The sequence below is a fragment of the Amphibalanus amphitrite genome, unplaced genomic scaffold (assembly GCF_019059575.1).
Source record: "Amphibalanus amphitrite isolate SeventyFive unplaced genomic scaffold, NRLGWU_Aamphi_draft 000706F_arrow, whole genome shotgun sequence".
In the NCBI taxonomy this organism is placed as follows: Eukaryota; Metazoa; Arthropoda; class Thecostraca; order Balanomorpha; family Balanidae; genus Amphibalanus; species Amphibalanus amphitrite.
In genome coordinates, this window is record NW_024882200.1 from 86768 (window position 1) to 114338 (window position 27571).

At 56.2% G+C, this 27571-nt stretch overlaps 1 protein-coding gene across 1 annotated transcript in view; it reads right to left on the reverse strand.

Annotated features, from left to right (window-relative positions):
• The window catches only part of LOC122364895 (homeobox protein cut-like 1), a 219746-nt gene that overhangs the window by 66232 nt on the left and 125943 nt on the right, over positions 1–27571 (reverse strand). The window contains exons 5-8 of the mRNA XM_043335697.1: positions 17129–17196; positions 12912–13044; positions 9336–9402; positions 8058–8106 (exon numbers count right to left, since the gene is read on the reverse strand). Of these exons, the coding sequence (XP_043191632.1) occupies positions 8058–8106; positions 9336–9402; positions 12912–13044; positions 17129–17196 (317 nt within the window). The remainder of the gene's footprint in view (positions 1–8057; positions 8107–9335; positions 9403–12911; positions 13045–17128; positions 17197–27571) is intronic.

Sequence of the window (27571 nt, forward strand, 5' to 3'; positions counted from 1 at the left end):
TTATGAATAACGAACCACGATGAATAACTAATGAACAGCCCCATTATCCAACGGCTGGAAACGTATTTACTGAATTCACATTGTCGAATGTATTTCACGCCCAAGCAATACAATGACATAACAAAAACGGGCGAACTCTGCTGCCACTCGTTTACAGGTGACCGGCCACACTCAAAACTTTTTTACTACCTCCTGGAGGGTTCATTTTCATCAAACCAGCAAAATAAGAGTATATTGAAAGGGTAACTCTTTGCTACCATTATGTGCATAGTAACGGTACGTGGTTAATATGAACTTATTCGCCAGCGAAGAGTATTATTACCATGCAAATATCAATATTACTCTCGCGATCCAGATCATCACGAAAACTCTTTCCTTCTGGGTATCGTGACTCGTGTACAGATAGTCGTTTCATGCGTGGATCTTGTTTACCCTCGTGAAGATGATATTTGAAATGGAATCACTCAGCCAATCAGAAACGAGATCGGCCGTTTGCGGTTTGAAGGCCGCGCGCATCTGTCAGTTTTCGGCCGTTGGTCTCCGAGAGCGGATGTGAGCAGTGTCGGTGCCGCGCGGCGTGGCCGCTGGTGATTGTGCTTGCGTGTTGTTCATCGCCTATAGAGCCTCTGTGGACATTTTATTGTAAGTACCGATGTGCTAGAGCATTGCATGCCGTTGAGTGGTGCTAATTTGACCTGGTTAACAGGACCCCGTGCACGGCCACGTGGCCTAGGTTGTGAGTACGTACATTAATTTTGTTGTGATGCTACAAGTTTATGCATTTTGTTGGTGACTTTGAAAAAGCCGTGCACTGTAGTGATCCAGTCTCATTATCTCACGCAGACGGGCGACCACCCAGGAACGCCGTCGCTCTCTTCAAATATTGTGCGCTGTGCCTTATCCAATATGAGGGCGCTGAATGTCTTGTATTCACATTCAAAGTGCATTCAAGTTGTATCGTGGTGTTTATTTACCGCGCTTGTGCATTGCTGATTGCTGAACGCTTCGTATAAATTCGTATGCATAAGTGAAGAGTCTCACAATGTGCATGGCTGGTGTGCCCCTCGTATTGTTTGTACGGAAGCCAAATATACATTGTTGCTCTTGAAGCATGTTTTTTTAGTTGGTGAGCTCCGGTTAACAGAAGCTTCGTGAAGCTTCTGAAGCAAGCGTCTGTGAGTCTGTTACCATCCTCTGGGGGGTTTACACTAAAGGAAAGAGTAAACATTACCATGTGACAAAGGGTAGGTCAGAAGAATACGCTCTCTGTAGGAGGGTAAAGCACAGAGTAGATGATGCGTTACTCCCTAGAAAAGGGTTCCGTTTAAGATTTACCCTTTCAAAGAGTGTAACCCGAAAAATGTTACACTCTAGACAAGAGTAAATCAAAAGAGTTTACCATTCAGAAGATGGTAAAAAACGTCTGTGTGTCATGTTACCCCTCCCTGGCGAGTTTACTCTTCATGAAATAGTAAAATGTACCATCTGGAAGGTGGTAAAAAACGTCTGTGTGTCAAGCTACCATGCTATGGCGGGTTTACCATTCAGGAAATGGTAAAAAAGTTTTCAGTGCAGTTTCCAGCACTACCCTTGCAACATTGCAATATCCCTGCACCTCCCCAGCACCTGAGCACCAACGCGTTATGTTGCACGGGTGACCGGCAGCCGGCGATCGACCGTCATCGGACTCCTGCGGCGTCATCAGCATCGCTCAGCGCGCCGCCGCCGTCAGTCGCCGCCGCGGGGCGTCATCGACCGATCGACCGGCGATCGGCGTCATCACGGAACGTCATCCAGTCGTCATCGCGGACCGTCATCCGTCGCCATCTGTTCATCATGCTTCACTTCCGTTATCAGCCTTCATCACCTGTCATTTAGCAGTCATCCTTAGCTACCACTACCAGCCGTCATCAACCGTCATCCTTAAGCTACCGTCATTAACCGTCATCCGGCCGTGATCCGTTACCGCCGGCGCCACTATGGTGCCGTCATCAGCGTCTCATTACACCGCCTGTCGCGGAGTGTCACCAACATGGCGGCGCACCATCATCAACACACCAATATGGCGTCTGAATAGCTCACCAAGTCGGCCAAAAACACCACACACCGTTCGGTGACACTAACTCCGTCGGCATGCACCACCGCAGGCGGCGCTATCAACAATTAAATCTTTCCAAACGCTGCGTCTAAGACGCGACTTTTCAGCCAACTGGATGATGGCGCGATAGGGAATATTTTGAAATAATTGCCGCCGCCTTTTGTTGTGTCGCGTTCCGATTGCGATGGGCCAAGGGCTCATTTCCGCTGTGGTCACAGAGTGAGATGGCGTGATAGCGGGCCTTCATTGTGGCTCCACTGGACGGAGGCGGCCCGCAGAGGTGGGCCAATTAGTGGGGTAAAACATGTCGGTGGAGGCGCCCGGCCAGCCGCGCCCGGTGTGTGTGTATTTAGTGCGGCTCATCCCCGACACTGTCCTGGGGTGGACGCCCAACAGGTGTGTGACTGACACACGGCAGGTCGGCTGCCGACCGTGGTGAGGAACGACATCTATTGTGTCAGAGGTAAGCGCCGACTCGTCATGGATACTGGACAGGCGGTGAGATGGGGAAATTTAACCGCAAGAACTGACTCCTTTTGCGAGCCAGTGCATGACATAATTCGATCATGCCAGCAGATAAGATGTGCTCTAACACCACAATATCCAGCGGAAAACAATCTAAAATGGCTTTGAAAATGAATATTAAGAAGACCCCACACTTAGGTTGCATTAACCAATCAATTTGTCCCAAACTAACAGTCTACACTCTACACTATCGCTGCCTCCCGCACCCCCTTTCCCACGACATCATGCACCCCTCCCTCTCTGCCTCGCCCCTCTCTCTGCCCCATCAGTGCCCGATTACCCGACATCATTGAGCCGGCGGTGGCGGCGACAGGTGCGCAGTGACGCGCCGCCGCCGTCTCCGTCCCCGCCGAACGCCGCGTCGAACGGCGGAGACGCTCCCCGACGCCCGATGACAAAGCGCCGGATACAGTGATGGGCAGTAAACCGTCCACCAGTCGACGGTCGCACGCCACCGGCGTACGACTCACTAATGGTGAGGATAGCGAGATGGACACTGTTGGGCCAACAGGGCCGACTGGGAGGGGTGAGTGGGTGGCCGACAGAGGGGAGGGGGTACTGGAGAGTGGAGATGGTTGTGGAGGGTCAGCAGCCTTGGGCAAGAAGCACGCGAGGGCTTTGAATGCATGAGAAGGTTGAGTCACACTCTGCTCAACGTGACCTTGGATGGTAACCTGCTCATAAACGCTAAAGTGTCTCCAAAGAAAACATCAAAAATGGAAAATGAAGAGACAAATACCAAAAAATAATCAATCACCTTCATACCTATGATTCTTCTAACTAAACAACACACGAATTATTCCCAATGATCATCAGGCTCAGGTACGCGATTCATCCCTTTGTTTGCCACCACCGAGAGTGTGGCCAGTGCTCGGCTTCACGCATACCGCTCATTTGGGTCACCGTAACGAGCCGTACGCACCGGTCCACTGTGCTGTGTGATAGCACACACACTGTGCTGCACTGCTGCACCGAGCTGCGGTATTACGTCAGATTACGCTACTCCGTATTGTGTGGCGCCAGTTTCGCCGCATTGCGCTGCGATCTACTGTTCCATTCAGCCCCGGTGAGTGTGCCGTGTGTGTGTGTGTGTGTGTGAGAGCGGGTGACCCCCGTGGGGTGAGCGGAGCTCTGCCGCCTGCACGCCGGCCACCTCAGACTCTGTGCACGCGCCGCACCTCGACAGAGGAGAGCGACCCCCGGCCGGCCGGCCGGCCCACCTGGTCAGCGGTACCATTATGCGCCCGTGCACGGCGCCGCGCCGCCAGCCGCGCACAATTAGTGCTAATTCAATAGCTGTAAGGAGGCCGCTCTGCCGGTCTGCTGGTCTGCTGCCGCGCCGCAGGAGTCGATGGTAGCGCCCCGTGCGGCCGCGGAGGCACGGGGAAGGTCGGTATATGCAGGAGTGAGGAAGAACAGGACCCATGGAGAGCGAAGAGGGCAGAGGGAAGAGCGCGGATGGAACGGAGAACGGAAGAGGGGCCAAGGTGTTACGATGATTGAGCAGGGGAGCGTGAAGATCAGCTGAAACGTCACAGGAGGCTTAAAAAAAACTACCAAGGTCAAAGCGGGCTACCAGATCACAGTTGACTCCAATTACGTTAGACGACAGATGGTGAATGACTTAGCAACAAATAAACACCCACATACAAATATGCATTTCCATATGCTAAGCTTTGTGTCTCTCACCTTTGTTACCTACTTGCAATTGCAAGGAACAGAACGCTACCTGGCTGAACTATATAACGACTCTCAGAAAAAGATGCTATATAGGAATGTGCCTACAGAAACTTGAACACAATTAAAAACGTAATGGTTCGGTCTCCATCAGACAAAGGCCCATAGCGCAATGGTTTACCGGGACATTACCTCACGAGTGTGAGTGGGACGTGCTCGATCATGCGCCTCACTAATGGCCATTGGAGCGCGCACGGTCGCGCCGGCGTCAGGCCGACGGCGCCGAACCAGATGGCAGCCTCTTATCTTTCCGTAGGCGGCCGAATGAAATGGCACTGTAACGGAACCCGGTCCCAGCCATTTATTACCGTCGCCACTGGGCAGATGATAAAACAGAATAGAAATCGCCCACAACGAGAGCTCCAGGCGGCCTGAGCCCTGCGCGGCTCAACGAGCCGGATCGATACAGGTCGGCGCGACGGCCAGGAAATGCCCCGACAGTATGACGAAGGTGACCTTCTTGATGGCACAATATAGCATGCCGGCAGCCGCAATGACCAGGCCATTGCAAGTCATGAAGCAGGCGCCCTTTGACGCCAATTGAATAACCGAACTGAACTGGCAACTTAGCACCCGGCCAGCGCATTCAATTTTGTGCACGGCGGTTCACACTGGTGGCGCCAACCACAGCTCACTGAGCGGAGCGCTTATTGCCGGTATGAACACGATCTCATTAACACTCTCCCTCGCGCCCGACAGTCGCCCAGTTAGTGCTCAAAGCGCGGCCGACAGAGGCGTCGGCATTCAGAGGCGGTAAGATCGCGCAGCGCTCGTCCTGGACCGTCCTCGCAGTCCTCCACAGGGTCTCTGTGGCGCCCGGCTCACTCGATCGGCCTCTGCACTCTGCAGTGCCCAGTAGCCGGGGTCCAGTTCGGGCGACGAGAGGCGGCGGCCGGCCGCACCTGACGGACCCCACCGGGCGCCGCTAATACTCTAATTGATGCAAATCGGCCGCGCTGTTCGGCAATAATTACCTATCAGCGCAGCACGGCAGCTAATGGCTCGCTGCGCAGACGGGCCGCCGTCTGCACGCCTCTGCAGCGGCAGCGCGCGGCGCCGCCAGACGTCATCGGGGCGCCGGCAGACGTCATCAGAGCGCCGGCGCAGACGCCATCAGCGAGCGCGCCGTGTCGGCAGTGGGCGTCATCGAACGTCAGCAACTATTATCGGAACTTTTATGTTTTCATCAATAGGCACTGTAAGACGGAGGTGATGAACTGTCCACTACAGCTACCACAAACCAACCAGAGCTCGAAGTCACATGCACCACATACCACAATCCACCAAGGTAGAAATTTCAATGCAAGAAGCCTCAGCTCCCCTGCCATAATCACCATCTACCGCCAAGCTCCCACGCCCTACCCGGCAGTGACCTCAGGCAGTCCCAGTCCAGGTGGCTCATGAGACCTCCATCCCTCCCCCCCCCGCACTCGAACCGCCCACCCGCGCCACTGAGAAGCCATAAACCACGCGGTGCATAATGTGCGCTCTTTTACCGGGCGGTGCACGGTGGGGCACAATACCGCTCCGCCGCCGCCGGTCACGGAAGTACTCGGCGTCGACCGGCCAGTTACTTATGTACCCGGCGAGCCGCATGAATAAGCAAACAAACTGTAATTAGCGGTGTTAAATTCGCTCAAACGCCGGCAGGGCGGTGGCCGCCGGCGACGCTGGGCGGTGGGCGGGGGCGGGGTGGGGCGGGTGCAATGGGTGGAGTCGCCTGTACTGACTTCCCTGGCCAGGTGGCCAGTTAGGGAGGCCCATGAGCACCCAGTCGCAGGCTGTGCCATCCTGTATTTGTAATAGAAGCACGCAGAGACCCTCGGCGAAGGAAAGCGGTATTTGCAGCCAGCAAAAGGGTCTGAAGAAACAAAAAGGACGAAATTGTAGCTTGTCCCTCTACCTAGCTAAATATAAGGGAGCTCCGTAACCCTTAGTCACATTCACGTCCACGTCCACATCCTCTTCCGTCATCCCAGAGTTCCAGCCACACAGTCCGCCCCCGCGGTGGCACACCGGTGTCAGTTTTCCGCCAGGGCTGCGGTTTTCTGCCTGAGGTAGCTCCAACCAGCCGCCTCCAAAGGCACGTGCGGCGGTGGCAATGAGTGCACAATAGACAACAGTGGCGGTCACCAGCTGACACAATGTGCACGATGACATGCGGTGTTGACGGCAGCAGCATCTGGGGTGGTATGATAACGGCAACAGAGTCGCTGACGACAGTGAACTGAGGGATATTATGATGGAAGCGAGATGACGGGTTGGCAGAGGAAGGGGTAAAGGTGAAGGTGGCGTTGAAGTTTAGCTAAAATCAAAGTGAGGCAGCGTGGTTAAACGTGCCGATAACGGCTGAGTGGTGGGGATAATGATGAGGATGAGGATGAGGAATGATGAAGGGATAATGATCAAAATCGTGACAACGAACGCCTAACTATATTGAGCTCCTTCTTGTGATTGTGTGAACATCCTTTCGGCCAGCAGGTCATCGTCCACCATTCTAACATCTAAGCAGTAGCCGGGAAAACACCTCCATTGCCCAGTTTTCAGTCTGCCAGTCGCGACAGCCGTCGGCAGAACGCCCTCGAGTCACGGCGGCCCCAGCAGGGGTCACGGCAGCAGGTCGTCAACAAACTACCAACATGAAGGTAACAAATTACCAGCACCCTGTTCCATTTACAATATTTTTATGTGGTTTGCAGCCTGCAGCGGACACCACCGCCTCGGTGATTGGTAGGGTAAACTGTGGTTTAATTGCGCAGGGAGGTCGATAATTACCTTGTTTGACGTTTTGGCACACGAAAGGGCACGGTTCATTACAATACTGCATGCCTGCATTTGCGCCGCTGGTAGTTCGCTAGTGCTCGGCTGTGTTATTGAACCAATCTGTAAAGAGCGGTGTCCAATGGCACCCTGAAATGCACTGTTCAGGATGTAGACGGAAGAGCATTACTTATTAACAGCACTCATAACTACCGCCTGGCCCAAAGTGCATCGAGCCTGGCCTCAGTGCTGTTATTACCAGTTACCATCCAACCGAAAGAAGTGCAATCCACGGTAAGTGGGATTCAAAACCCAAACGTTGGAGCCGGGGAAGTGGCGGCGCATCCCTCGGGCAGGTACGGCTCGCGCGAGATTAAGCGGTAGGTTTTGCACTTTTACCTTTCCGTTTATATCTCAGAAACTAATCGATCTACGATGAAGCCATTTTACACGATCATGGCCGGCTTGTTACCCAACAAGTCGATCGCATCTTCAACACTTAAAAGCTGAAGACGACGAAGATATAGCCTGAAATACACTAAATTTTCTAGGTGCAAAACCTACCGCTAAAACCCGCGAGACGTGTACATAACGTCTGTTAAATACCGTATCCGTTCCGAAGCGAAGTGGAAGACCACAGATCCTGCTCCTTCACTTAATTAAGAAGAATGTGTGGTCGATGACGAAGATATGATGAAGACAGAAGAGAGAGAGAGAGAGAGAGAGAGAGAGAGAGAGAGAGAGAGAGAGAGAGAGAGAGAGAGAGAGAGAGAGAGAGAGAGAGAGAGAGAGAGAGAGAGAGAGAGAGAGAGAGAGAGAGAGAGAGAGAGAGAGAGAGAGAGAGAGAGAGAGAGAGAGAGAGAGAGAGAGAGAGAGAGAGAGAGAGAGAGAGAGAGAGAGAGAGAGAGAGCACATACAGCATGCCAGGGGTACTCACGTGATTCGCACGCTCCAGGTCCTCCAACACCATGTCCAGTTCGTCAGACCTGTGGGGAGACAAAACCCGCAGGGTTACATCAGTGTCACTACACGCAAGGCATCGCGACAGGCGGATTCCACGCCATCTCTTCGGCTAGAGGCGGAAATCATGGGGAGCAGGCAGCTGAAGCTGCAAGACACAAGCTGTATGAATCGCGATTACCGTCGTTAAATCGAAGAGTCGCACACCTAGCTCAAAGCCAGGAGATGTTGGTGAGCTACCAGGAACATGGTCCTAGTCTCAACAACTCTGTCTGAGCCTGATCATTAACTTCGTACGGCGTTCATTCATCAAGTTGTGTAACAGAGAGGAGCACTATAGCCCACGGGAGCTACGTCTCTTCGCAACTCTCGCACATATGGCGTTCGAAATGTCCCGCAGTGTTCGACGAATTTGCCTCTCGCACTTCGTGCCGCGTGTCAAGGTCACGCCGGCGGCCCCACCCCGAGCGTCGGCTAGTCACGTGACCATCGATGAGGGCATCAGCGTTCCGTTTCCTAATGACCATGCGGCACGATTGATAGGACAGGAGGCGGCGCGGCGTGCGCGCGGGTGTCGAAACGCACGCCACGGGTCCGGCCGGCGGCGCCGACTGTTGACTGCTGACCTCTGCTGACGGTCTGCTGGGTCAGCGGTGTGCCGCTGATGTTAGCAACTCGGGGCGGGTGTAACCGGAGAGCCGCACGCACACGGAGCGGTTGAGCAGCAACGCCACACAGAGCCGGTGTATTGGATGACCCAGCGCACCCACACCGCCACAGACAATGGGTCCGGCCGACAGAGTCCCGGCCACAATCGTGTCCACGCGCACACCGGAAAGTGGACCATTTGTTACAGATAACGCGTAGCTTTCTGAAAGAAGTGAATGTTGTGGTGAATGGGGGAGAAAAAGTTCGATTAAAGTGACGGATAATTACAAAATATGACTTCCAGAGTGAACATTCTTCACTTAAACACTTCCAATGCCTTTGGAAATACCTTGGAGACCCTGAAGAGCAGCGCTTGAGGGTAAAAAGGGGCAGGAGCAATTTTTCTCCAAGAGCTTTAGCGTTTCAGCAACCAGAAAAATGACAGATATCTGATATGGTTCTAACCATATCACATGAAACTGGTTGATTATACTGCCGGTTCTCCGAATCACGACACAACAGTTACACGCAAGGTAATATAGGTATATCAAATGCGCACCACAAGGATGACGTCATATAAAAAGAAAAGGCAGCGTTTGATGCTTACCTGGCGTGGGTGTTCTCCTCATATTTGGCCTTGACCTCGAACAGCTCACTTTGGCTCAGTTCGAGATCTGAAAATGAAGAAAATCTAGGTCAAACATACATGAATCAACTTAAACCGGATCGGCGGGACAAAGGAAAGTTATAAAATTCATTGATCAGGAATTGATTCAAACGTCCAGATCTCGAGGACTGGTATCATGTCTGTAGGTACTGATATCTGGTGACCACAAGGTATGACCACAAAGGGTGGGGAGGCAAGCTAGATACACAGCACACACACATCTTCACCACACTGAGACAAGACGGAACTCAAAGTGGCACAAAGACTTCACTAGCAACATGTCACCAATACCGCATGTTATCACCCTCGGTGTCATACTGTCAGCAATTACAGTAGCGGTGGCAGCAGCAGCACCTACAGCGGCAGTGGCGGCGGCAGGAGCAGAGGCAGCGGCCTCCCGCGGCGTCGACGACAGCTGCCGGCCCCACCGCACCGTGACTCGGCCCGGCGAAAATTGATATCGCTGTTGTTAATAATTACACGCTAATGGACTTTTGATGAGGCCGGCACCACTTCGGACAATGAGCATCAGCGCATTCGATTTTGCCGCATGCACAATGGTCGATTACCCGACTGGGACGGTAATGAGACGGACATCGTCTCTCTCAGCTTCGATTACCGGTGAGCCGCCGCCGCCGCCGCCGCCGCCGCCGGAGGCAGTCGTCAGCTGCGCAGCCGCTTTTTACACCGCCGACGGCGTCGCGATCGTAAAGTCGCCCTAAATTCACAAAATGATATGAATCGAGGGCCAAGTTTTGGCGTAAGTAAGCGACAGGTCCGTATCTACGGTGACAGATCGGCCATAAATGCGAGAGCGTGCCTGAGGGATGAGCGCAGCTGGGGCGACATTCAGAACACCGCCGCTCCAGAAACGCGCAACTATCCAGAAACGGTCGGAAGGCCCGAAAGGAGGAATTTCGAAAGAGCTGAAAACTCCTGCGTCGCCGAGCCGAGCAGGCGCACATCTCCAATGACCGATGAGCGAATCACCGTGCCACTCGACGACGTGCACCACAAGTGCGGAATACAAGGCGCTCAGGCAGTATAACTAACGAGCGACTTTATCTTGCAGCGCGGCTAACTATGCGAATGGTGCCTCGTAGCTCACTCAGGGAGCCGCCAAAAGTTGCCGGAGCTCGCAGCCAGCCGAGCGCGGTGTGCACGCTCCCAGACGTCCTCATTTAGTGGAATCGACACTATCACGTTATTCGATCGGCGTACCCTTTGAAGTCGGTCTCGGCGACTGTCGGAGAGCGGCGGCGGCGGCAGGAGTGGCGGTGCCACGGGCTGACGGGGCGGCCAGCCGTCGAGTGGGAGTCATCAGCTGGAGGCCACCGGCCGGCCACTCTCATCAGGGCCGGCACCAATTAGATCGGCGCGCGCAGCGCCCCAGCAAAGTAATGACGTCTGATTCTACAGCTTCACTAATGTGCTGCACACAGGGAAGGCTCGAGAGCCGCCACACTGGCTGCCGAAATAGAATCGAACAATTAGGGCGAAAGGTATGCCGAGGTCAGGTGAACTTAAAACCGACTGCAGTGTAACATAAGCCAGCATATTTCTCCAAGCGATTGCATTTTTTTGCATACTTTCTACGTCGCTATATTTTTTAATTATCCCTTCGTTCAAAAACGTTTTAGGCAGTTTTAGTTGAAAATCAGCAAGCTTTCTTCCACATCCAACCGTGGTCTACCAGCAGCGCCTGTTTCGCGACACCTCAGGGAGGTAAGTCAGCAACAAGAAGGATGTCTGCAATCAGGGCCTAATGGCGTCTGATGACATCCTAGCACCTGCTGAGGATGACGCACCTCCACCAGCCGCATCAGTTGACCCCGCGACCGGAGGCCGAGGTCAGTTCACCACGAGCAAGTGACTCCTCCCCGGCTATTGGCCGTCTCCGCCGCCCGCCGTGCGCTCGTCACCGCCTCCGGTCGCCTGGTCCGACCACAAAGGGGCGGCTCGTTCATCGTCGCGGCTTCCGACCGCGGCGCATCGAACTTTTCCCACACTCTTAATTAAGCGGCATATGATTTCCAGTGACCCTGAATGGATGGTGTGGGAACAGCGGCCGTCGCGCATCGGCACGACATTCCAGAGCCTGCAACAGCCGGCAGCGACCGGACGCGGGCCCCAATAAGACGCCGGAGCCCAGATGGCCGACTGTTCAGCGCCCTCAGTGCTCGGGCGCCGGCAAATGGCACGCTTCCTGTCTGAAGCGGAGGCTCGGTGCGCTCAGAGCCGCCGGCGGCGACGCAGAGTCATTTGACCGCGCACATTCAGAACGGCCCCCTCGTCTAATCAGTCAGTAAATGAAGAGCATAGACCGCGACTCTGAATTGCCACCACGGGGACACAAGGCGCGACCCACAGTCAGAGCAGAGAAGCCGAGCGGTCAGCGCCACGTTCCCTGACAGACTACCATGACGAGGCAGTATACATACACTATACAATATACCCTTTACAGTCCACCTCTGGGCTCCATGCGCCATACAAAGTTGCACACTGGCAGCCGTGTCCACACACAGACACAGCCCGTCATGAATCAGCACCTGGCCGCAAAGGCGGCAGACGTCGAGAACGTGCGGCGCCGGCGGCCGGCCGGACGGGCGGACCTCTCGACAGGGCGCAGCGCACCGCGCCGGGCCGTCGAGCGGCAAGACAAAGCGCTCGCTGACACACCGGGCGACGCAAATGCACATCGGGCCGACCCGTGCCGGCGAGCAGCGTGCAATGTTGCAACCGCGCGTCGAGAGCACTGGGCATTGTTCGCGCACAGCGGCCGGGAAAAACGACCCACTCTCTCCTCTCGAGCTGAAACCCGGCTGCCACTTTACAGCACATAAACTATCCACACCCCGGACGGGCACTGAACCAACTGCAGCCGCCCACATAAAACCGGATTTAAATCCCCTTTTAGGATCGTCTGATTTTATTTCGGCTGTTCGATCTGTTCATTGTAATCCCCTGGCTCGTGTAAACCATCAGACTTTGTTGTGGGAGAGCTAAATAAGCCGTAGTCGCCCGAACACCAGCGCTGTAAAATCATTCCGATGAAAGAAAACACCCACGCTTTCCTCATGACGACCACTCCACGCAACCATTCACCGGGTGACATCAAGTAAGCAGGTTACCTCACCGGCTACCAATGTCTTCACGTCATACGTCTAAACACCTCGCACCATGTTCGTACGTGGTGCAGGTTCACGCTCAATCCCCGTCAGCCCCGTCCCACGGTTGGACCTGGCATTAACCAGTGCCGGCAGGGTTTGAGGAAGGGCGACCGGAGCAGGGAGGTTGATCAGAAATTTTCAAGGAACCAGCCAAGAAGATAGCGGAGTTCCTCCGGATAGATTTTCAAGGAAACGGCCAAGAAGATACGCGGAATTCCTCCAGAAAGTGGGGCGCATCGACCCCCCCCCCCCAAGTCGACGCGCTTCCGCAACGGACCCCATAGGGGGCCCTTGCGTGGCGTGCAAGAAGAAAGAGAAAGAGAGAGGTTGATCAGACTGTACTCACCGCTGGTCAGCTGGGCCACGCGGTGCTCGGCCTCAGCCAACCGCCTGGTCGACAGCAGCTGCTCGTCGTGGTACGTCTGCTCTCGCTCCTGGAACTCACGCAGCAGGTCGCGCTCCATCTCCTTGGTGCGCTCCTGAGGGGGAACAGAAAAGGAGTCGATGTCAGGGATATGTTAGCTCCGTGGCGCACCCATGAGAGAACAAAGAGCAGGTACAGGTTAGGCCAGATAAGAACTCCTTGTAAGTTCCTGAGGAACACAAAAGAGACACAGGTTAGGTCATGTCACCTGACTGGGGGTTGACAAGAACGCAGAAGAGGAATAGGTATAGTGAACTTAGCCTCTTCGTGGACTTCACACTCAAGCCTGTCGATGGTCCACTTCTTACATGCATACAGCGGCCATCCAAAGAGCCCTCACGACCTCGGCTGAAGACACGACAGCGTGACAGTATTTCTTCCAACTCCTCACACTTCCGCTTCAGCTGAAGGACTTCAGTGTGTCAGAGGTCTTTATTTACCTTTACGTCTACTCCATACCCATCTCCACTTCAGTTGAGGACAGCACAGCTTGGCGTTCGTCCCTCCATCACCTCCCTCTCCGCCTCACCGACAACGTGTGTGCGTGTCCCGTGAAATGCGCCCTGGTCGTGCCGGCGACGCACTTCAACCCGTCACCGCATGACCAATTAAGCTAAAACAGAGACACGGATGGCCCGTTAGCTGGACGGGCGCAGGCAGAGGCACGCTTCACCGAGGAGAAATTCGGGTCGGCGGTGACTGTGGCGCGGCCATTTGTCGTGGACCTGGCCAGGGAGGCACCTGGTGGGGCGGGGCGCCGGGTCGCGCCGCACAATGACAGGTGACACGGGCAGCCCCGCCCGCAGCTACCGACACCTCGCGTGGCGAGGGATACTGGACAAGGCAGAGCCACGCCCAGCTGTCTTCCTCTCTAGTGGGGAACGGTGGACATGTAGTAGTTTTCACAGCTGCCAAGGTAGCTGAGGAGCATTGAAGCCTATAAAATGACACAGACATGAAACCAATTCTTTTTGGTTGTAGGCTTAGTTTGTATAAGGTAACATGACACGCAGTCGTAAGATAAAGCACAAGATGTGAGCAAACGGACAAATATTCTGATCTGATGTGTTATCATAGGCGAACGGTGCCAGCCCATCCCTGCCGCAGGAGAAAAGTGAACAACCAATGGCTGCAGCTGGTCCGCCTACCGACCAGCCCGACCGCCGCCGCCGACCGCTGCTGCAGTCCTGTCTATCATTCATGCCATTAATGTTGCACAGATATCTGTGGAATCAATACCGACTGGCCGAAGGCCCAGGAGCGCATGACGCCAGATAGCTATCGCAGGCCAGCACGGCGCCACAGTTGGCCGCAGCAGGTTTCGGGAACCGCCATGACATTTATAATCTATAGCGGCCGGCATTGGCGGGGTTCGTGAGCCATCTCGCGATAACGCACGCTCCAAAAGACAGAAATAATAAGCCGGAAGTCGAATACGATCGCCAGCATGACGATTAAGTGATTATTTGAGCCAAGGTCTTCCATGGGATTGCCAGTATGGTGACGTAACCAGGGCCAAGGCGCAGAACCACCAGAGCGTAAGGGTTTTAAAACGTCTGTGACCGTGTGACATCTTATCGAAACAATCACCAATTGTCGAAACCACAAAGAAACCCGACTCCAAAAGAGAGTACCTACGAGCGACGTTATCTGTCCCCCATAACAACCATCACAGGATGTGGCAATGGCCGGTAAACCGCTTGAAACACGAGACCATGATGCAGAACTATGAGCTGCGATTAGGTGCGGCAGCCCAGACAATGAGTTCCCAACAATAATGGCAAAACCTTCAGATATTCGATGCAGAGATCAGCAGAAGCCAGCCAACACCTGCGTGGCGGCTGAGAAGCACATAACGCTTCTACCGCGCACTCAAGACCTAGCGCTCTCCATGATCAGCCGTCTATCACCCCAATGGATCACAAGTCTGTCAGACATCGTCACAAGCCTGGCCGGCACGGGCTTCCGCCACGGGTCACAGGCCTCGGCACGCTCCCCCGGCAGCCGGGGCCCTTTTTGCGGCCCTTTGAGGCGGCGCGGCGGCGGGGCTCGGTTTACGGGCACGGGTCCGCCGAGGAGCCTCCACAAAACACAGCGCCGGCAGGAAACGCCGGATCAATTCGACATTGTCTACTTCACAGGGGACCGCACGCCGACGGTCGGTCGCAGGGGTGGGCGCCACGCCGGCGTGACACCACACGGCCGCCACGTCAGCTCGGATGAGGCGTCTGATGTGAGGGTGATGTGGAGTGACGTGCGTGCGCCGGCCGCCACAGCTCGGTCCGCCGCGGTTGACCGACCAGCGCGTCACATTGTCACCATCGTCACCGCTCGGCCGCCGACCGCAGCACTCCGCCCCCGAGCGGTTAGCCGACCCCAAACGGGGCGCGCGGCCGCTCGAGCGGTGCCGGTGTGGCCGCGACGGGCTCCACTAATCCCCGGCGATGAATGGGGTACGAGCGACCGGCTGACGACCGGTAGCCGGGGTGGAACGGCCCTGTCCACCGGCCGTGCAATCCGACGCCCACCGCCACCCTGCCGGCCGGCCGGACCGGCGCACTCGACGGCAGACGGCAGAGGGACCCTGGTGGGACTGCTGGGGAGTCGGAGATCGCAGGGAACGCTGCACTGGTCACGGTGCACAGCAGCCAGATAGTCAATGGATGCCTGACATCATCGAGCATAGATATGAAACCAAGAATATTTGGTTGGTGGTTAGAAGCTACGAGCTTTTAACGGTCGCCATGATCGGCGGTACCTAATGCTGCAGCATCTGTTCAGATTAAATCGTCAATGAACGTGAATGCAGCGCGCAATTAGTCCAAGGGTCACCGATGACCGGAAGCCAGCAGCGGTCATTCGCCCTCTGGCGCCATCCCGACTGTCTCAGTGACCGTGCAATGAAGCTGTCACGTCGGCGGAGGCGGAGCCGGCAGCTCATGTATTATGCAGCTGAAGGAGCGCCCCAGCATCTCCCGGTCGGCCCGCTCCGCCAGCGGACAGCTCCATCTGGCCGCGGCCGCACACGGCCCGTAAATCGGCCGGTGACAATATTTACTGCCGCCCCAGGCGCACTGCGACCGCTCCGAATGGGCTGCACTCGGCCGGTGAAGGCGCCACGACCGACCCCTGCACTGAACCTGCCGGAGTGAGCGGCGCCGGGGCGTCACCGCGACCGCTGACTGACCCCGCGGCAGGGGTGGACAGGGCAGACGTCCTTTGTCCTCGCGCGGCTACTGCAGCGCTGAAACGGGCGCCGGATCCAGTGGCAGGTGTGGAGCGGGCGCCGTCTCCGCCGCCGCCGTTCGCCGCGCGCCCTCCTGCACGGTCTCAGTGTTCGTTACGGCCCTCCCGCCGCCGCCGAGCTGCAGACGAACGGCGCCAGCCGGCCAGCGGCGGCCGGCAGCCGGCGGCGCCACCGATTATTAGAAACAGATTCGGCGTCGATAAATGTGATTTAGCGGCTATAAAGGTCGAGCTGGGGCGGCCGTGTGAAGTGTGGCCGGGCGAGGGACAGACCGGCTACTGGGGCAGAGAAGCGAGCGGGCCGCGGAGCCGTCGAACTGCGGACGCGGTCATGGAAGTACCACTGCACCGGCGCCGGCAGGATGACACCGCTGATCCGCTGACCCGATAGCATGCCGGCAAAACGGTGACACCCGGCCGCACCGGGAACATCAGATGACTGGGTGACTGGCCGGGCGCTATCTTTAGCGCGGCGGCGGCGTTTCCGACACAGGTGCACGACCACGAGGTGTCACCGGACACATTACTGCCAGCACGGCACAGCGCGCACGGCCCAGTCCTCGCCGCTTTCCATCGTCCGTCTTCAGCGCACCATTGCCCTCAGGGTGACGGGCACTCGGAGCTAAAGTGTCGCATGGCGCCGACAGCCAGCACGCCACTCGTTCCGCCAGCTGCACTTGATTCACCGGTCAGCTATTTGAGGGTGACTGTCACCCCACACGACTGGCAGATTTAGAGCGGCAAAATGGGCGATTCGATTGGCGTATTTCCCAGATTTTCAACGGCGCCCCAAATGCGTGGCAACTTTGGCTTAGTCATGCATTTATATAAAGCGTAAAATAGAGTTAGCATGCGGACTATGTAGGACAGGTATTCTGCAGAGACACACTCACCTCAATAATGCTTTCTTGATTGGTTTCAAACTGGCGGATTTTTTCTTCCAATTGTTTGATGGTGACTCCTGCAACAAAGAATGAAAAGCTGTCAGTGATGCGAACGCAACATCAAATGCACTACATGGATCACTAACAGGGGTTTGTCTGTGCACCCAGACCATTCCATCAGACCGGGTCTGTGTCGGTCTGCCGGTGGCCGTCCGAACCGTGCGCCGACACACGGTTTCCGGGGTGGATTTATTCAGACACAAACACAATGGTCGATTCGCTGCGGCGCTGCCGCGACTCGGCTTCGGACACGCCTCTGGACAGCGGCCAAAGCCACGGCCGGCGCCGGCGCCGCCCGTCGATCACAGGCAAACAAAGGAGTTAAACTCGGGGATAGCTAATTAGAGCCATAACGAAAGAGAAAATGAGAAATCATAGCTGGCGGCACGCTGGCGACTGGGGAGATAGGCCGGCCGCCGCCCGGACTGCGCTGCTGGCATTGATCGGACCCACTAGAAGGCGATTCGTATAATTGGGATCTCAAAGTAAACAGCTTTAATTAGCGACGAAGCACAGTTGATTAAAACCCGAACGGAATAAAGACGCATTTGAAGTCGGAGTCGCCACCGCCGGCGGGGACGCAGGGCGGGGGCGGGGGATTCCGGATCGGTGCCGGAGTTCCGGCTGGCCTCGTATCCTGAAAGGACTCCGGGGGCACCACTGAATGAAATCAACGTCTGAGTAAGGCGCACCACTGACATCATATAGCATTGACGTAAGCTCTCTTTACAACAAGACCAAGCTTTTCCTGAGGCCATCGATGAGAGAGGTACCGCGACCAAGGAAAGGATGAAATCGAGTAGTTCATTTCAGTTCGAGTACAGCCGAAGAGAGGGGAGGAGGGAGAGGGGCCTCAACCCCGCCCCATCAGCATCGCACGGCAGGGACATTTGCCTCGAGCTCTAATTAATCCAGAGGATACCTAACGGCCAGAGTAATGGATCGATTTCATTAGGCGCTCTTCATTATGAGGGGATAGAGCGGGCGTTTAAACAAGGCGGACCTCATCTGGCTGGCAATCGCCGCTGGCAGCTCCATCTCTCAGCGGGGAGTGTCACCCCAAAACACACTGCAACGGGCAGTTCAGACCTCAGCGGATCTGCCCAGGACCCGACCCAAAACAAACTGCAGCGGGAAGCTCGGTACCTCAGCTCGGTACCAGTCCCAGTGCGAGTTGTCACGATACCTTACTGAGTTCAAACATGTTATGATCTTGTTCATTTTCTCATCGCTGGTTTTGCCCATACTGACATGCTATAAGAGTGGCTACAAGTTACGATCTGACGTTGACGTCGAGGAGCTAAGACTGATAATAACCAACCGTCCTGAGGAACGAAGACATTCCGAGGGACGAAACCATCCTGAGGAAGTGGTAGCCGCTCCTGCCTCGTCGCGTCACAGCCTGCAGCGGCAGAGCTGGAGCCGAGGACCTTACTGCTGGTGGAGCTAGGGCTTAGGACCCGACAGACATCGGCATCCTACGGCGGCCGAGCTGGAGTCGAGGATCTTACTGACGGTGCACGGTGGAGCTAAGGCTGAGGACCTGACAGACGGCGGCAGAGCTGGAGTCGAGGACCTTAAGGACGGTGGAGCTAGGGCTGAGGACCAGACTGATGGCAGTAGCCCACGGCGGCAGGCTCGGGCTATCCTCTGATGAGCCGACCGGGAACTCAGTCCAGCCCGATCAGCTGATTGCCTGTCGGAGGGCGCCGCCCTAGCACTGAGCACGCTGCGCCGCCACCGCCGCCAGCGCGTCACAATAGCGACAACCGGCAATTAGCGGCGCGCCGGAGACGAAGCCGACGCGTCACACTCGCAGACACCGGCCGAACGCCAATAAAAAGATATGAGCGCCCGGTAAAAAGGTTCCCTCGGAAAATTGGCCGGCCGTCGGGACGATGGGATGTCGGCGTCTGGGGGCGTGGCGTCGTCAGGGGCTGGCCTGATATGGACACAACAGGTTATTAGACGAATTGACCCGAGAGTGCCCAAAAGGTGAAGTGCATTTCACATGATCAGAGTGAAGTCTAGACGTAAACCCATTCGCTTGGACCTTGGTGGAGCCGAAAGGAATTTCGTGATGGTCGACTTCGAGCCCCACAGCCGCATCGCGAGTACATAATTTAAAATTATTCAAGGCACACATTTCCGATGAGTCGCGTAAAACACGCGCAGTTTCATGCTAAATGACTGCAGACGACACTAGCATCGGACATCGGCACACTAAATCAGTCGGTTCGATTGCTGTCACAGGACTCAGGGGCGGATCCAGCATTTTGCCAAGGGAGGGGCTATTCCGAATCGGGGGCCCCCCATCGATGGGGGCCCTACCTACCCCCAAAAGTTTAAGCCTGGATTTCGTCCACTTTATTTTTGGGGGCCCCCTATCATGCTTTTTTTGCAAAAAAAAAAGAAAATGAGAAAGTCGCCCGGGGGGGGGGGCGCTATAGTCCCTATCGCCCCCCCCCCCCTGGATCCGCCCCTGCTAGGAGGCCTTGTATGTGAACTAGGAAGCCCTCTGTGATAGCTAGGAGGCCCTCTGTGCAGATGAGAGCGCAGGCCCTCAGTACAGACTTGGAGACCCTTTGTGTGGATGCGAGTGGAGGCCCTCTGTGGAGATTAAGAGGTCCTGTGTTGGCGAATAGGATATCTGTGCAGGCTTGGAGTCCCTCTGTGCAGGATAGGAGACCTTCTGTGTGAGTTAGGAGGCCCTCTGTGTTGGCTAGGAGGCCCTTTGTTCGGATGCGAGTGGAGGCCTCTGTGTAGGCTAAGAGATTTTGTGTTTGTTAGGACATCTGTGCAGGCTTGGAGGCCCTCTGTGCAGGTTAGGAGGCCCTGTAAAAGTGGTCATCTCTGTGAGTATAAGAGACCTCCAAGTTATGAAAAGCTTTACCAATCTTCTAACAAAGAAGTCTTCTCAGCTAGTCTTCTAAGAAATAACTAAGTGGGTAGGTTAAAAAAAAAACTCATCGGATTTCGGCCACTTTATTTTCAGGAGGCCCCCTTTTCAGCTTTTTAACTTTTTATTTTATTTTTGAAAAAAAATCGGCCAAGGGGGGGGGCCATGGCCCCCATGGCCCCCCCCCTTGTATCCGCGCCTGACAGGACTTACAGCGACGCTAATAATATCCAGACAAGAACATTCAGCGATGTCGTTCAGCCCGTAAATCTGTCGCCAATCTTTATCACACAAGCGTCGATAACGTCCATCAAACTGAAGTTTCCATTCACAATCGAGGCAAAACTGCCAGTTCCAGGACAAAGTGGAGTCTTTAGCATGACATCATGACAGATCGTTCAACTTGTGATAAAACAAGCCGCGTTCGATCGCCACTTCAGGAAAGTTTATCAGGTTCACGCTGTCAGGATTGTGAGGTTGACGCTAATAACAACCGCATGCACGCGATAACAAATGCTCGATTATCGAAAGCACCGTTTACAAGGAAATCGGCGGATTTTTGAATAGCTAGTTGATCGTTTCCCCGATAATCCAATACGAGCACGCCAAAGGCGATTTATTAGACCATTTATCACTGGCGAACAGAGACCCACAACAGAGCCATTCTCACACCAGCTCCGCAGCAAACCGCAAAACAATGGAATCCCTCCACCTGGACCAAATCCATACCGAAGTATCAGGGAGTTTTGTTCAGCACCACATGAGATTCCCACGTCAGCGCAGCATTGCTGATCGTGGTGCCAGTCAAACCATTACCAAAAAGATACGACCACTAAAAGGTGTCGCATCCATTCAGTGACTTCATTCAGCGACTACCTATTTTATAGCCTGATGCAATTGTGGTCTAGCGTCACACCAAGCTCAGTCCGCAATGCTTCAACCATTGCGACCAAGATTCAACCAAGATTTAGTCATTGCACAACAAATGACTAAATCTTTGCAGGTTGATCATACCATAACCCACTCTGTACTGGGCAGTGAGGGATGCAGTGAGCATCCCTTAGCGCAGTCCCCAATAGGAGTAGGTATCACGTTGTATGCCAGCCAGCCAAGCCTGCTGAGGGCCGACCACCCCAGTACCCTCTCCGCACTGTGGTCTGCCGCACCGTTCCTGCGAGGACCGGTCCGGTGCGGACGGGCGCCTGTGCGGCGGGGAGCCCCACGCTGTGCTGACGAGGCGCATCGCCGGCTTATTCAGCCAGCGCACAGCGGTAACGGCACCACTTCACGGCCTCTCAGGGTGCCCACAGCCGGTAGCCAGCTAGAGGTCACGAGGGGGTCCACAGACGGTCAGCGGGGAAACGGTCAGCGGACGGTCAGAAGAATGCAGGGGACGGTCAGAGAGATGACAGTAGCCCTCAGGACCTCAGTAGGGCAGAGAGGCGGTAAGAGAATGTGAGGGGCACTGCGGCGGGCGGCCTGTCTTGAACTCAGGTTCGAAACGGTCTAAGTTTCCTTTGATTTGGTCAGAATTGCTAAAGGCGCCGGCCCCAGTTTGGCTCAGGTGGTAGGACCATACGAGATGAAAGAAAGGCTGGCTCTGACGACTCCCGGTGGCACCCTTCTGACGCGGATCCGACTAATGTGAGCTGAGTCATCGGCGTGACCGCGGCACGGCGGCCGGGTCAGTGCTGCCGGCCGCGGAGGGAGTGGGCACACGGAGATAAAGAGCCGATACGTTCCCAGACACCGGCGGGCGGTGGCTGCTGATTAGGGCCGCCCGTATAAATACCGACTCAGGTCAGTCCCGCGGTCTCTCGGAATGCGAATGACAGCCAAGGTTAGGACCAAGACACTCAGCGACAGCTCAGGTGAGCTGAGCTGCGACCCGAGCTGGGCTCGATCATGCGTTCCGCTCGCCTCGTGTGACTGCCCACGGTAAAAACACACATAATAGGGGCATTCACCGGTCTCTGAATGTTACTTGTGTTGATCGGGTCGCCATGTCATGCCGTGCTGTCCTGTGTAGCACCATATCGGGTTAGGACCGGCCGGACCCGGTCACAGCAGCACGACAGCTCAGTCCCCCGACCGATCGGTGTCCGCCGCGGGGCCGCCAGTCACGGAGACGCCGTGACGGACGCCGTGACCGTCAGCTGTGACGAGTGACGTGCCGTGAGGCGGCTTTTTGTCGCCGCCGACGGTATCGGATCGACGCGGCGCCGAACATGACACCGTCTCGGTGGCGACTCCAGGAAGTGACGCCAGCACCACGAACGGGGTGCCCGCCCGCAGCAGGTAAAAACGGACAATCTCCATCGTGTGCATGCAACTATTCTAGTTGATTTTCAGCGTACGCGGCAAACGCTTGCGATGGTCGTATAAAAACACATAATTGCATGTCGATATTATTTGATACTGCACACATGTTTTAAAATATGCAATTCCAAATACCAAATACAATTCAAAAACGCATTTATAATGGTTTGGCAAGTAAAAACGCAAATGTTGCTACGAACAGCTAGTCAAAAACCTTCCACGTAACCACCACTTTCCCTTCGGATTCAGATAGATACACCTCACGCTGCATCACATCCTGGTTTGTGTACCGCTGTATCGCCCCGCTCTACAGCAGCTGCATTGCTGATAACCGCTGTATGCAACACTTTTAGTACTGATTGGACACATATCCCAGACTGATTGTAATGCTGAGCTGCCATGCCTTACATTCCAAATGTATGTCGAAACCATTGGCTGGCCATACCTCCCATATCGACTGCATGAACCACTGATTGACCATCCCTCCCATCCCATACCGTCTATATGTCTGTACTGCACGGATTGTCCATACCTACTGTCTTTAGTGCTGATTAGCCATTCCTCCCATACCGACTGATATGTACTGCTGATTGGTCATACCTCCCAGACCAACTGCACTACTGGTTGGTCATATCCCCCATACCTCCTATGTTGCTGATTGTCCATACCTCCCGGTCGGCCGCCGATTAACGGGCCATTACCGGCGGCTGCTGCCGGGCCGACCGACCCCGACCGCCGGCCGCCACCGTCGGTAAGTTACCGTCCGGCCACTCACAGCCAGCAAGATGTATGAATATTGATCCCATATGAGCGGCCCACCCACCCTGATCAGCCAGAGCCCCGGCCTACGGCGGCCGCTGAGATACGGCGCGAGAACGGGCATAGCCGGGGCTCGGTGTGAGAGGGTCGATAAAACAGGATCTTCTGGGAGCAAAGCCGACTGAGGGTCTCCAGTCTATGCCTTTAAAATGTTATGTCGGCAATGTGTCAATGTGTTATCACCGAGACAACCTTTACGTAGAGATGTTGTGTCCGATGCTTAATGCAATATTTCACGCGATTACATCATCCCAAAGTTGTTGAATATACAAAGTCCAGCGCTAGGGGTCATGGAGTCCACCATAGTTTGAGACAGGCCAGCCAAAATGCATGGCTGGGCCAAGAGACCGGATCAAGTATTGAAGCCTGCGATGTAGTGGGGTAGACTCCGCTGGGGTTATAGGGTAAAGCGTCGCATAATGTATGTGGCAGCGCAAAGGTGGACGATTCGGGGTCTCCTTTCAGCCTGCAGGGCTTCTAAAGGTGGCTGTCGAAGAGTTCTGAATGCTGAGCGCCCTCAGTTGCACATTCCGAGCGAGGCGCAACAGTCGTCCAGCAACTCATAAAGACTCTGACAGCGACTCGCAAACACTGAGTCGGTGCGGCGGAGTCATCACGATCGCCCTATACACCACCCTCATCTTACCCAGTAAAAGATCGTCCCCCTGAAATGACGAGACCTAAGTTCCTAATCTCGCACGGTCGCCAGGCGGTGTCAGCCCTCTCAGATCAGTGAGTCCACCAGCAGCGCTCCCAACTGACCCCAGTTACCAGGTCGCGGTCACACCACACTTGACCAGCGGCCCGGCAGCGGCGGCAGTATTCTCTGCGCCATTTGCAGCACGTGTGGACAATGCGCGCCGATCTGGCCGCGGCCGCGCCGGCTCTGTCTCGGCGGCGTTATTTGCGCGGCGCGGCCGCCGTCCGGCAGATATATATCGCGCCCTCCCCGGAGACCGGGCGGCCAATAAAACCGGGCGGCCGTATTAGTTGCGCTGCCCGGCCGGCCGGCCCAGAAATACAATCAGACGCCAGCGATCGGCCAGCGCCGGCGGCGGCGGCGGCTGGGCGGGGGCGGGGGCGGGGGCGGGGGCGGGGCGGCCCGGGCAAACAACCGGCAGAATTAATAGCCGTCTATGTTTTACCATCCGCCCCTGCAGTTACTCTCGACGTTGACTAAGCCTGCAGCATTCAGCCCTGTTACGCTTCTCAGTTGCAATGTATCGTTTTCTCGTAAGAAAACAGCAACGTAGGTCCTTCCTGCTCCAAAACATACAGCCACTGACCAGCTCAGTACCGCCTACCTCAGCTGCTGTGCTTCCTCTGACCTCGGTCCGACCTTAGGTACGACCCATCTGACCTGGGTCTGACTCTACGCATAACCCGTCGGACCTGGGTCTGATCCTGTTGAACAATTTGACTGACCCCATCCGTACCTCCATCTGACCCGTCACTTACCTGACCTGTCTGATCCCGTGCCCCATCTAACCCAGGACAGGCCCCATGCCCCGTCTGACCCCTCTGCCAGGACACACGCGCCTCCGCCGTCGCCGCCGACACAGCGCACCTGTCAGCCTCCCGGGTGGTCACCTCTGCGGCAGCTCTGGCGCATCGGTGACAATCGCGGCGCGTTTTTACACCTCCGCCGCGCGCGACTCGCCACAGCTGGCCGTTTTTTGGCGAACAAGACGCGCCAGAGGCGTCGCCTGCGCTGCTGCTGTCTTGGCGGCGCGGCGGTCGGCAACGCTGGGCGTCCACCGGGTACTGACGAGACGGTGCTTTTGTGCGCCCTCGGCCGTGGCTCTGAGGGGCTGCCGCGGCGCCGCCGGAGCGCGCCCGGCAGCGCTCCACTGTTTGCACGGCTTCTTTCAATCTGCACACTGGCGGCCGGCGGTCAACAGGAGTCAACAGGTGGGCGCTCAGGCGGAACGACGCCTAATTACCTGTCAATGGAGTCGCCGCCGGCAGTCGCCGCACTGGAGGGCGCGGCGGCAGCGGCCGAGCGCTGAGAGCAGCGCGCTTCTAGTCCGCTTATAGAACAGGGAAGGAACCTATGACATGGAGAGGGAGACAACACAGACTCGGGACTGTCCAACGGTCTCTCTCCCCTCGAGTGGCGTCCGCTGGCCGGCACGAGCGCTGCGCACGGGGCGGGGATGACCGTCGGCAGGGGAGGGGGCAGGCACGTGCCAGATAATGAGCACAGCTCCGCCCTGTCCGCGGCGCCGGCCGTCAGACCGGACCACTCCACAGCGGGGACGTTTCGAGGGCCACTCTCCGGCCGGCTGAATGCCAAGAGGCCAACAAAGCGGACACGGGCGCCGCCCACTTCGAGAGGTGTTCTGGCGGCGCGTGCCTTTGTGCCCGCTGCTGACGGCCTGTTAACGGATGCCAGGTGCGGCTCGGCCCGGCGCGGCCGCGCTCCTCAGCACGCCAGCTCGGCCGTTTGAGAGAGCTGCCGAGTGACGGGTAGGTAGAACAGGACAGGCGGCCTGGAGCGGTAGTCAAGAGTGGAATACCGAGAACTAACGGCTGTGAAGAATACAACGTCATCTCTGTGGATGGGCGTCTGACTTGGAACATTTAGCGCCCAAATTTCAAACCCAACCGAGTGTATTACAAATCGATGGTCCCACCCACTCCACTCCACAGACCTTCGCTTTCACAGTCAACAGCAAACACACTTCACATTCCTCAGCCTCGGAGTGTAGGTTCTAGTCCTTCAGCGCCGCTGATGCTCAAAGCATTCCTTCATCAAACGCCACCTGAGGAACTGAGATCGTTGCATCATACTGGCGACTGGTGAGTGCAGTATTGGCCAGACCGTCACCCCATAGACCGAGAGGTGATGGCGATAACACAACACCGACTGATCGGCGTGAGGGCAGCCACCTCATCGGCCGCTCTCCTCCTCTCTCCCCTCCGTCTGCAGCCAGGAATCCTTCAAACCCACAATTATGGCCGAAATTAAAAGATATCAAGATGAGAAATGCCTGGCCGGACAGATAAATAAAACTAATTAGAGCCGTAAACGGGTTGGGGCCGCGCCTGGCCGCGGCGGGGTGCCAGCGCACAGCGCGGGCGGTCCGCCGGGGTAATATTGATAGAATTAGTACGGCAGGAAAAGCGATCGGGCTCGGCGGGGGGCCGGCGAGATATTGTACCGTCTGCTCGTCAGAGAGATTACATTCCAGTGCGGCCGATCGGGCCTCTGCAGGGGCGGCCGGCCGGCGGAGGGCCGGCGGTGGTGGCGGTGGCGCTGGTGACGGCCGATGGCGGCACGCCCGCTGCGGCTCCGATGGGATGCTTTCATCGCTCCCACTAATGGCGCCACGCTGATGGTCGTCGGACCACCGACGGCAGCGCAGGCGGCGAGCGAGCGCGGCGAGCGGACACGGTCCCCGGCGGGGCACCACCCCCGCCCCCCGCTCCGATCCGACCCCGGCGCGGCCGCTGCTGCTGTCACGGCCAGGCGGAGACGGATACAAATAAACATCCCTTTGAAGGGCTCCATCACCTCATGTTCACTGTCCTTTGGTGGCGTCTCGAATGCTGCCGAGCTTGTTCCCAATCAAATGTATTCAACGATAAGCAACATTACTAGCGCCAACTGCCGTAAATAATACTGAAGTTCCTGCATAAGGCAGAGCTAGTACTGCATCGCGCTCGACCTCGCCATCTACCCATGTTTCATTACTTTCCACTCCACTGAGCTAATTTGGCCACAGGCAAGACCAGTTTGCATTGCCCCATCAGCACACATGATTGCATTTCTTCCTCTGAAACATAACTGAGCGGTGAAGATCCTTACAGCTGCCCTGTCCCATTTCGTACAGCCACTCCACCCTCCCCTGCATTGCTCCAGTATGCCGGGACCGGATCGCCGAATCCCCCGCATTGAGTAACCGGCGGCGTACCGTGCCGTCCAATTGCAGAAGTCTCTGCCACTGGCTCGCCGCCGCCGCGGTCGACTCATTACTACTGCCCGCGGCGGCAGCAGCCGGGCCGGCGCTCACTTCACACGGCCCGCGGCCGCCGGCCCTTCCTGCACTGAATTATTATGCATAAATAATTAGCATAATGCGCAAATTAAATTACGAGCTGCATAAAGAAGGCGCGAGGCTGCGCGGCGGCGGCGGACCATTGCCGCACCGTGTCCGGCTACCGGTGTTGGACCGGTGGCTGACCCCAGGTCTGTCCGGCGCCGCTCAGTCTACCCCGGTCCTCGTATTAGCCAGAGCGCGGTGCGTGCACCTGGGGTAACCGCTCACCGCTCCGTTCACACGGGTGACGTACTTCACGGCCACGCACTAAGTGGGTGAAAGCGGAGAGGTGGTTTTGATAGGCATCAGCGT